Source organism: Salmo trutta, chromosome 20, assembly GCF_901001165.1.
Source record: "Salmo trutta chromosome 20, fSalTru1.1, whole genome shotgun sequence".
Classification (NCBI taxonomy): Eukaryota; Metazoa; Chordata; class Actinopteri; order Salmoniformes; family Salmonidae; genus Salmo; species Salmo trutta.
In genome coordinates, this window is record NC_042976.1 from 325342 (window position 1) to 337180 (window position 11839).

At 44.9% G+C, this 11839-nt stretch overlaps 1 protein-coding gene across 1 annotated transcript in view; it reads right to left on the reverse strand.

The window, feature by feature from the left end:
• LOC115155378 (neurexophilin-2-like) overlaps positions 1–11161 on the reverse strand; it is a 53167-nt gene extending 42006 nt beyond the window's left edge. The window contains exons 1-2 of the mRNA XM_029701941.1: positions 10943–11161; positions 10536–10675 (exon numbers count right to left, since the gene is read on the reverse strand). Coding sequence (XP_029557801.1) covers positions 10536–10580 — 45 coding nt within the window. The 5' untranslated portion in view covers positions 10581–10675; positions 10943–11161. The remainder of the gene's footprint in view (positions 1–10535; positions 10676–10942) is intronic.
• Positions 11162–11839: the final 678 nt, after the last annotated feature.

Below are 11839 nucleotides of genomic sequence, written 5' to 3' on the forward strand. Positions count from 1 at the left end.
TCTGATCTATCCTGGAGAGATAAATATTCTGATCTATCTTTGGAGAGATAAATATTCTGATCTATCTTTAGAGAGATAAATACTCGGATCTATCTTTGGAGAGATAAATACTCTGATCTATCTTTGGAGAGATAAATATTCTGATCTATCCTGGAGAGATAAATACTCTGATCTATCCTGGAGAGATAAATACTCTGATCTATCCTGGAGAGATTAATACTCTGATCTATCCTGGAGAGATTAAAGCGTCCTGTAGGGAAAACAGCATCAGGTCCAATTCACACACTACAGATTATGATGAATAATCTATGGTAAAGACAGAACAATTTAACCTGGAGTTACACAGATTTATCTTAAATTCATATATTCCAGATCAGAGGATGAGGTTTAGGAAATTCTTTAGGTCAGTGATTATTATCATGACCAGGCTTTATTTGTGTGTTAGCAGGCTGCTCTGACACAGAGCTCACTAACATAACACCAGCACTTGACCGTCATCTATAATGGCCTATCATTAAGGATTACATCGGAGGGTTAAATCTTGTTCAAATCCATTAAATGGAAATAATTTAATGAATTGCTATTTATGTAGTCCATGCATGTCTTTAGAAGAGGGTTAACAGGCACACCCCATGCCGGTTACCCATGCCCCCCATTTATCTTCAGCGTTTGTACTGTTAGGGACCTAAACTGGGATATGCTTAACACCCTGACTGTCCTACAATCTAAGATAGATGCTCTCAACCTCACACAAATTATCAGGGAACCTACCAGGTACAACCCTAAATCCGTAAACTCGGGCACCCTCATAGATATCATCCTGACCAACCTGCCCTCTAAATACACCTCTGCTGTCTTCAACCAGGATCTCAACGATCACTGCCTCATTGCCTGCGTCCGTAATGGGTCCGTGGTCAAACGACCAACCCTCATCACTGTCAAACGCTCCCTAAAACACTTCAGCGAGCAGGCCTTTCTAATCGACCTGGCCCTGGTACCCTGGAAGGATATTGACCTCATTACGTCAGTAGAGGATACCTGGTTATTCTTTAAAAGTGCTTTCCACACCATCTTAAATAAGCATGCCCCATTCAAAAAATGTAGAACCAGGAACAGATATAGCCCTTGGTTCACTCCAGACCCGACTGCCCTTGACCAGCACAAGAACATCCTGTGGCGTACTGCATTAGCATCGAATAGCCCCCGCGATATGCAACTTTTCAGGGAAGTTAGGAACCAATATACACAGGCAGTTAGGAAAGCAAAGGCTAGCTTTTTCAAACAGAAATTTGCATCCTGTAGCACAATCTCCAAAACGTTCTGGGACTGTTAAATCCATGGAGAATAAGAGCACCTCCTCCCAGCTGCCCACTGCACTGAGGCTAGGAAACACCGTCACCACCCATAATCGAGAATTTCAATAAGCATTTTTCTACGGCTGGCCATGCTTTCCACCTTCCACAGAATTTCTCTAAAATTATTCCCGCAATTGTTGCAACCCCTATTACTAGCCTGTTCAACCTCGCTTTCGTATCGTCTGAGATCCCCAAAGATTGGAAAGCTGCTGCGGTCATCTCCCTCTTCAAAGGGGGAGACACTCTAGACCCAAACTGTTACAGACCTATATCTATCCGACCCTGCCTTTCTAAGGTCTTCAAAAGCCAAGTTAACAAACAGATCCCCGACCATTTTGAATCCCACTGTACCTTCTCCGCTATGCAATCTGGTTTCCAAGCTGGTCATGGGTGCACCGCAGCCACGCTCAAGGTCCTAAACGATATCATAACCGCCATCGACAAAAGACAATACTGTGCAGCCGTCTTCATTGACCTGATGTAACAGTGTAGGTTCCGTCCCTCTCATCGGTTACACTGGCCAAGGCTTTCGACTCTGTCAATCACAGCATTCTTATCGGCAGACTCAACAGCCTTGGTTTCTCAAATGACTGCCTCGCCTGGTTCACCAACTACTTCTCAGACAGAGTTCAGTGTGTCAAATCGGAGGGCCTGTTGTCCGGACCTCTGGCAGTCTCTATGGGGGTGCCACAGGGTTCAATTCTTGGGCCGACTCTTTTCTCTGTATACATCAATGATGTCGCTCCTGCTGTGGGTGATTCTCTGATCCACCTCTACGCAGATGACACCATTCTGTATACTTCTAGCCCCTCTTTGGACACTGTGTTAACTAACCTCCAGACGAGCTTCAATGCCATACAACTCTCCTTCCGTGGCCTCCAACTGCTCTTAAATGCAAGTAAAACTAAATGTATGATCTTCAATCGATCGCTGCCCGCACCTGCCCGCCCACCCAGCATCACTACCCTGGACGGTTCTGACTTAGAATATGTGGACAACTACAAATACCTAGGTGTCTGGTTAGACTGTAAACTCTCCTTCCAGACATTTACATTACATTTACGTCATTTAGCAGACTCACATTAAACATATCCAATCCAAAATTAAATCTAGAAATGGCTTCCTATTTCGCAACAAAGCATCCTTCACTCATGCTTCTAAACATACCCTCGTAAAACTGACCATCCTACCGATCCTCGACTTCGGTGATGTCATTTATAAAATAGCCTCCAACACTCTACTCAGCAAACTGGATGCAGTCTATCACAGTGCCATCCGTTTTGTCACCAAAGCCCCATATATACTACCCACCACTGTGACCTGTATGCTCTCGTTGGCTGGCCCTCGCTTCATATTCGTCGCCAAACCCACTGGCTCCAGGTCATCTATAAGTCTTTGCTAGGTAAAGCCCTGCCTTATCTCAGCTCACTGGTCACCATAGCAGCAGCCACCCGTAGCACACACTTCAGCAGGTATATCTCACTGGTCACCCCCAAAGCCAATTCCTCTTTGGCCGCCTTTCCTTCCAGTTCTCTGCTGCCAATGACTGGAACGAATTGCAAAAATCACTGAAGCTGGAGACTCATATCTCGCTCACCAACTTTAAGCATCAGCTACCAGAGCAGTTTACAGATCATTGCACTTATACATAGCCCATCTGTAATTAGCCCATCCAACTACCTCATCCCCATATTGTTATTTATTTTATTTTTTAAGTTATTCTTTGCTCCTTTGCACCCCAGTATCATTCACATTCATCTTCTGCACATCTATCACTCCAGTGTTTAATTGCTATATTGTAATTATTTTGCCACTATGGCCTATTTATTGCCTTACCTCCCTAATCTTACTTCATTTGAACACACTGTATATATACTTTTCTATTATGTTATTGACTATACGTTTGTTTATTCCATGTGTAACTCTGTGTTGTTTGTGTCACACTGCTTTGCTTTATCTTGGCCAGGTCTCAGTTGTAAATGAGAACTTGTTCTCAACTGGCCTACCTGGTTAAATAAAGGTGAAATATATATATTTTTAAATGCTTATCTCATTTATGGTGCTGGGAGTTACTGCCCCCAAAATCCACATTGTAAGTCCCACATCCATACATACGCAGTGTAACCCATGAAGAGTAATGGATGGTGTTAAATATAAACACAACATGTTCAGGCATCTAGAACCATTTACACTGAAACGGACTAAATAACGTTTCATGTTACTAGTTTACACTTTTTACGCTATCATTAATTCAGCGATAAAAACATAACCAAATCATTTCTTTAAAGAAATACTACAAATATAGAAATACTGTATATAAACATTCTAATTTCAGTGAAACATAATAATGTCCAAAAGCAAAATCATACTCTGCTAAATATAATCCCTGAAGAAAAATTAGGAATGGATTGCATATTCTACAGGTTATTTCCCTGTAATCCCTTGATTATCCTTCGATATTCCTTTGATTATCCCTCGATATTCCCTTGATTAACCCTCGATATTCCCTTGATTATCCCTCGATATTCCCCTTAGAATATGGAATCCATTCCCAGGGTACATTTTATAAACTCATGTATTACTCATGTATTACTTCCGGTTTGGAGCGAGCAGTCGCACTTCGCTTCGCTCCACAGGTAATATTACACTTCATTACATTACAACGGTTTGATTTGTTTGATCTGAGCAATTTTTCTTAGCTAGCTACATAGCCGTCTTTGTATCAAAGATAATTGTGTAGTTTAGAGTAATTAGAGTAATTATCGAGGTTAGCTATTTTCGTCCTCCTAACGTAGTCAACACTGCTAGCTAGCTAGTCAACACTGCTAGCTAGCCAACTAGCCAACTTCTACCGACTAGCAGCACTGTAGAAACTATTACATTACAACGGAACGACTTGATTAGTCTAGTGTTAGTGTTAGTTAGCTAGCTACATAGTTGTCTTTGCATCTAAGATAATTGTGTAGTTTAGAGTAATTATCGAGGTTAGCTAGCCAGCAGCGAAGCCGTTGTCCAGACTCCAGACTTAGTCAACACACCTAGTCATCATCAAACCCACTGCTAGCTAGCCAACCGTTACCGACTAGCAGCGCTGTAGATACTAATACATTACAACGGAACGATTTGACTAGTGCAGTGTTAGCTAGCTAGCTACATAGTTGTCCTTGTCATAGCTTGATAATTGTGTAGTTTAGTAATTATCGAGGTTAGCTAGCCAGCTATTTCCGTCCCCCGCGACGCCATTTTTCCAAACCTAGCCAACTATTACCGACGAGCAGCATTGTAGAAACTAAATACATTACAAAGGAACGTCTTGATTAGTGTTATGTTAGCTAGCTACAAAGTTGCTTTTGTATCATGACAAGGTGTAGTACTGAAACTATCGAGGTTACCTAGCCAGCTACACGTTCAAACAAAGTCAACAGCGCAGCCACTGCTAGCTAGCCTACTCCACCAGCCAGCAGTACTGTATCATTTTCGTCATTTTAGTCAATAAGCTTAACTTTCTGAACATTCAAACGCTTCACACCGCGTGGCCGCTGCCACTCTAACCTGGTGGTCCCAGCGCGCACGACCCACGTGGAGTTCCAGGTCTCCGGCAGCCTCTGGAACTGCCGGTCTGCGGCCAACAAGGCTGAGTTCATCTCAGCCTATGCAACCCTCCAGTCCCTAGACTTCCTGGCACTGACGGAAACATGGATTACCACAGATAACACTGCTACTCCTACTGCTCTCTCCTCGTCTGCCCACGTGTTCTCGCATACCCCTAGAGCATCGAGCCAGCGGGGTGGTGGCACTGGAATCCTCATCTCTCCCAAGTGGACATTCTCTCTTTCTCCCCTGACCCATCTGTCTATCTCCTCATTTGAATTCCATGCTGTCACAGTTACCAGCCCTTTCAAGCTTAACATCCTTATCATTTATCACCCTCCAGGTTCCCTTGGAGAGTTCATCAATGAGCTTGACGCCTTGATAAGTTCCTTCCCTGAGGATGGCTCACCTCTCACAGTTCTGGGTGACTTCAACCTCCCCACGTCTACCTTTGACTCATTCCTCTCTGCCTCCTTCTTTCCACTCCTCTCCTCTTTTGACCTCACCCTCTCACCTTCCCCCACCTTCTCACAAGACAGGCAATACGCTTGACCTCATCTTTACTAGATGCTGTTCTTCCACTAATCTCATTGCAACTCCCCTCCAAGTCTCCGACCACTACCTTGTATCCTTTTCCCTCTCGCTCTCATCCAACACTTCTCACTCTGCCCCTACTCGGATGGTATTGCGCCGTCCCAACCTTCGCTCTCTCTCTCCCGCTACTCTCTCCTCTTCCATCCTATCATCTCTTCCCTCTGCTCAAACCTTCTCCAACCTATCTCCTGATTCTCCTCTCTACATTTTCCTCTTCTGTCTCTGCTGCTAAAGCCACTTTCTACCACTCTAAATTCCAAGCATTAGCCTCTAACCCTAGGAAGCTCTTTGCTACCTTCTCCTCCCTCCTGAATCCTCCTCCCCCTCCCCCCCTCCTCCCTCTCTGCGGATGACTTCGTCAACCATTTTGAAAAGGAGGTTGACGACATCCAATCCTCGTTTGCTAAGTCAAACGACACCGCTGGTCCTGCTCACACTGCCCTACCCTGTGCTTTGACCTCTTTCTCCCCTCTCTCTCCAAATGAAATCTCGCGTCTTGTGACGGCCGGCCGCCCAACAACCTGCCCACTTGACCCTATCCCCTCCTCTCTTCTCCAGACCATTTCCGGAGACCTTCTCCCCTACTACACCTCGCTCATCAACTCATCCTTGACCGCTGGCTACGTCCCTTCCATCTTCAAGAGAGCGAGAGTTGCACCCCTTCTGAAAAAACCTACACTCGATCCCTCCAATGTCAACAACTACAGACCAGTATCCCTTCTCTCTTTTCTCTCCAAAACTCTTGAATGTGCCGTCCTTGGCCAGCTCTCCTGCTATCTCTTTCAGAATGACATTCTTGATCCTAATCAGTCAGGTTTCAAGACTGGGCATTCAACTGAGACTGCTCTTCTCTGTGTCACGGAGGCTCTCCGCACTGCTAAAGCTAACTCTCTCTCCTCTGCTCTCATCCTTCTAGACCTATCTGCTGCCTTTGATACTGTGAACCATCAGATCCTCCTCTCCACCCTCTCCGAGCTGGGCATCTCCGGCGCGGCGCACGCTTGGATTGCGTCCTACCTGACAGGTCGCTCCTACCAGGTGGCGTGGCGAGAATCTGTCTCCGCACCACGTGCTCTCACCACTGGTGTCCCCCAGGGCTCTGTTCTAGGCCCTCTCCTATTCTCACTATACACCAAGTCACTTGGCTCTGTCATATCCTCACATGGTCTCTCCTATCATTGCTATGCAGACGACACACAATTAATCTTCTCCTTTCCCCCTTCTGATAACCAGGTGGCGAATCGCATCTCTGCATGTCTGGCAGACATATCAGTGTGGATGACGGATCACCACCTCAAGCTGAACCTCGGCAAGACGGAGCTGCTCTTCCTCCCGGGGAAGGACTGCCCGTTCCATGATCTCGCCATCACGGTTGACAACTCCCTTGTGTCCTCCTCCCAGAATGCTAAGAACCTTGGCGTGACCCTGGACAACACCCTGTCGTTCTCCACTAACATCAAGGCGGTGACCCGATCCTGTAGGTTCATGCTCTACAACATTCGCAGAGTACGACCCTGCCTCACACAGGAAGCGGCGCAGGTCCTAATCCAGGCACTTGTCATCTCCCGTCTGGATTACTGCAACTCGCTGTTGGCTGGGCTCCCTGCCTGTGCCATTAAACCCCTACAACTCATCCAGAACGCCGCAGCCCATCTGGTGTTCAACCTTCCCAAGTTCTCTCACGTCACCCCGCTCCTCCGCTCTCTCCACTGGCTTCCAGTTGAAGCTCGCATCCGCTACAAGACCATGGTGCTTGCCTACGGAGCTGTGAGGGGAACGGCACCTCCGTACCTTCAGGCTCTGATCAGGCCCTACACCCAAACAAGGGCACTGCGTTCATCCACCTCTGGCCTGCTCGCCTCCCTACCTCTGAGGAAGCACAGTTCCCGCTCAGCCCAGTCAAAACTGTTCGCTGCTCTGGCACCCCAATGGTGGAACAAGCTCCCTCACGACGCCAGGACAGCGGAGTCAATCACCACCTTCCGGAGACACCTGAAACCCCACCTCTTTAAGGAATACCTGGGATAGGATAAAGTAATCCTTCTAACCCCCCCCCCTAAAAGATTTAGATGCACTATTGTAAAGTGGTTGTTCCACTGGATATCATAAGGTGAATGCACCAATTTGTAAGTCGCTCTGGATAAGAGCGTCTGCTAAATGACTTAAATGTAAATGTAATGTTATACTAACAAGGATCGGTATAATGTGATATTTCCTCTGTAAACCAAATGGATGAGAGGCTTTATGAAGAGTAGCAATACAGAACAACTCTACCTGAATGAATGGCATGTAGCATGTTATATAGCATGTTGTAGCATGTTAATGTAGACCATGCCTGTCCCCATAGGTCTACTATATATGTTAATGTAGACCATGCCTGTCCCCATAGGTCTACTATATATGTTAATGTAGACCATGCCTGTCCCCATAAGTCTACTATATATGTTAATGTAGACCATGCCTGTCCCCATAGGTCTACTATATATGTTAATGTTCCATGCCTGTCCCCATAGGTCTACTATATATGTTAATGTAGACCATGCCTGTCCCCATAGGTCTACTATATATGTTAATGTAGACCATGCCTGTCCCCATAGGTCTACTATATATGTTAATGTACCATGCCTGTCCCCATAGGTCTACTATATATGTTAATGTAGACCATGCCTGTCCCCATAGGTCTACTATATGAAATTCAACTTTATCAACACTGACACAGATTAATTCCAACAATTTATAAATAATGACATAGCTGTTATAATTTCTAATTGTATTAAATATACTTCTACTGTATAGCCTATACTCATCCTGATTGTGTTGTTTCTCTATAGCACAGTCACAGTGGCGCCAGTCTATATTTCTCTATAGCACAGTCACAGTGGGGCCAGTCTATATTTCTCTATAGCACAGTCACAGTGGCGCCAGTCTATATTTCTCTATAGCACAGTCACAGTGGGGCCAGTCTATGTTTCTCTATAGCACAGTCACAGTGGGGCCAGTCTATATTTCTCTATAGCACAGTCACAGTGGCGCCAGTCTATATTTCTCTATAGCGCAGTCACAGTGGGGCCAGTCTATATTTCTCTATAGCACAGTCACAGTGGCACCAGTCTATATTTCTCTATAGCACAGTCACAGTGGGGCCAGTCTATGTTTCTCTATAGCAGTCACAGTGGGGCCAGTCTATATTTCTCTATAGCACAGTCACAGTGGGACCAGTCTATATTTCTCTATAGCACAGTCACAGTGGGGCCAGTCTATATTTCTCTATAGCACAGTCACAGTGGCGCCAGTCTATATTTCTCTATAGCACAGTCACAGTGGGACCAGTCTATATTTTTCTATAGCACAGTCACAGTGGCGCCAGTCTATATTTCTCTATAGCACAGTCACAGTGGGACCAGTCTATATTTCTCTATAGCACAGTCACAGTGGGACCAGTCTATATTTCTCTATAGCACAGTCACAGTGGCGCCAGTCTATATTTCTCTATAGCACAGTCACAGTGGGACCAGTCTATATTTCTCTATAGCACAGTCACAGTGGCGCCAGTCTATATTTTTCTATAGCACAGTAACAGTGGGGCCAGTCTATATTTCTCTATAGCACAGTCACAGTGGGGCCAGTCTATATTTCTCTATAGCACAGTCACAGTGAGAGCAGTCTATATTTCTCTATAACACAGTCACAGTGGCACCAGTCTATATTTCTCTATAGCACAGTCACAGTGGCGCCAGTCTATATTTCTCTATAGCACAGTCAGAGTGGGGCCAGTCTATATTTCTCTATAGCACAGTCACAGTGGGACCAGTCTATATTTCTCTATAGCACAGTCACAGTGGCGCCAGTCTATATTTCTCTATAGCACAGTCACAGTGGGACCAGTCTATATCTCTCTATAGCACAGTCACAGTGGGGCCAGTCTATATTTCTCTATAGCACAGTCACAGTGAGAGCAGTCTTTATTTCTCTATAGCACTGTCACAGTGGGGCCAGTCTATTTCTCTCTATAGCACAGTCACAGTGAGAGCAGTCTATATTTCTCTATAGCACAGTCACAGTGGGACCAGTCTATATTTCTCTATAGCACAGTCACAGTGGCGCCAGTCTATATTTCTCTATAGCACATTCACAGTGGGACCGACCAGTCTATATTTCTCTATAGCACAGTCACAGTGGGACCAGTCTATATTTCTCTATAGCACAGTCACAGTGGCGCCAGTCTATATTTCTCTATAGCACAGTCACAGTGGGGCCAGTCTATATTTCTCTATAGCACAGTCACAGTGGGGCCAGTCTATATTTCTCTATAGCACAGTCACAGTGGGGCCAGTCTATATTTCTCTATAGCACAGTCACAGTGGGACCAGTCTATATTTCTCTATAGCACAGTCACAGTGGGACCAGTCTATATTTCTCTATAGCACAGTCACAGTGGGACCAGTCTATATTTCTCTATAGCACAGTCACAGTGGCGCCAGTCTATATTTCTCTATAGCACAGTCACAGTGGGGCCAGTCTATATTTCTCTATATTACAGTCACAGTGGGGCCAGTCTATATTTCTCTATAGCACAGTCACAGTGAGAGCTGTCTATATTTCTCTATAGCACAGTCACAGTGGGGCCAGTCTATATTTCTCTATAGCACAGTCACAGTGGCGCTAGTCTTTGTTTCTCTATATGAATACATTAAATAGAGACTTTTTTATTTTGTTTTGGAGGTGGTGTGTAAATTTAAACATTGTCAAGTATGCTTTAAAATACTGAACTGATTTAAAACCTACCTCCTATTTAATGTCACCTGCATGAAAATATTATTTTAGGTATTTGCCATGTCTTTGATTTATTTAGCAAATAAATCAAACTAATCACATCCTAAACTATCTTTGATATGAATAGACTGCATTAAATTAACAAAATAATGTAATTTGTGACTGTAGGCTATTCCTCATACCTGAGAAAAAAAATTGTTTAGTTTATATGAAATAACTCACATGATGTAGGAGGACAATGAACAGGAATGATCTTGGCGTTTTCATGGTTGCTATCTGCTCTCAGACTTTATTTAGGATGAATGGCGATGAAATTCCCTTCGGAATGTTTTGGGAAAAGAGGATGCCATTACTGCCATCAGCTGCGGAGGACACACAGACAAACACTTTGTAGATATATAATCATAATATCATTAAAAATGATAACCACATGGCATTTCATATGTATCCCGACATTACTGTCAATCATAACATTCATGGTATAATAAGCACAAAAACTAAAGTAGTCTGAGTTTGAATGCTTATGCTTATAAATACATTTTCAGTAAAAATATCCTTGCAATATTTGCTGTAAACTGTGTTTGAATAAGCTACATGCATTACTATAAAGACATTAAAATGCACCTTACCTTTTTCTCAATGCAATATGCTAGGCTCTCTCGGTTAGATCGGAACAGACGGTGAATACATCCTCTCCATGCACTTCGGGAAAGCAGTCTCCCCAGTTTCCACAGTGCTCTGACTTAACTGGGTTTATTGTTCTGAAGCAGAGACCTATTTTCTATCCGGGGAAAAAAACAGAGAATTCTGCCCAAATACATTTTCCAGTGACTGCATTCAGTGTCTTGATTGAGACAATAAGTCCAGCCTTAAAGCCGCTTTGCATCTGCTTTAAAATAAATAAATAAATATATATATATATTTACCCAAGCAGCAATGTCATAATGCCATTACACATTGTCTTGGTGAAATTATGTTTTACAGCAGAGAACAACCCGGTGTTGCGCTGTAGAACCTAGAACCTAGTTACTACTTACTTCTGGAGTACGCGGTTTGGAGGTATGCTCTGGAGTGCGCGGTTTGGAGGTATGCTCTGGAGTGCGTGGTTTGGGGGTATGCTCTGGAGTGCGCGGTTTGGGGGTATGCTCTGGAGTGCGCGGTTTAGGGGTATGCTCTGGAGTGCGTGGTTTGGGGGTATGCTCTGGAGTGTGCGGTTTGGGGGTATGCTCTGGAGTGTGCGGTTTGGGGGTATGCTCTGGAGTGCGCGGTTTGGGGGTATGCTCTGGAGTGCGCGGTATGCTCTGGAGTGCGCGGTTTGGGGGTATGCTCTGGAGTGCGTGGTTTGGGGGTATGCTCTGGAGTGCGCGGTATGCTCTGGAGTGCGCGGTTTGGGGGTATGCTCTGGAGTGCGTGGTTTGGGGGTATGCTCTGGAGTGCGCGGTATGCTCTGGAGTGCGCGGTTTGGGGGTATGCTCTGGAGTGCGCGGTTTGGGGGTATGCTCTGGAGTGCGCGGTTTGGGGGTATG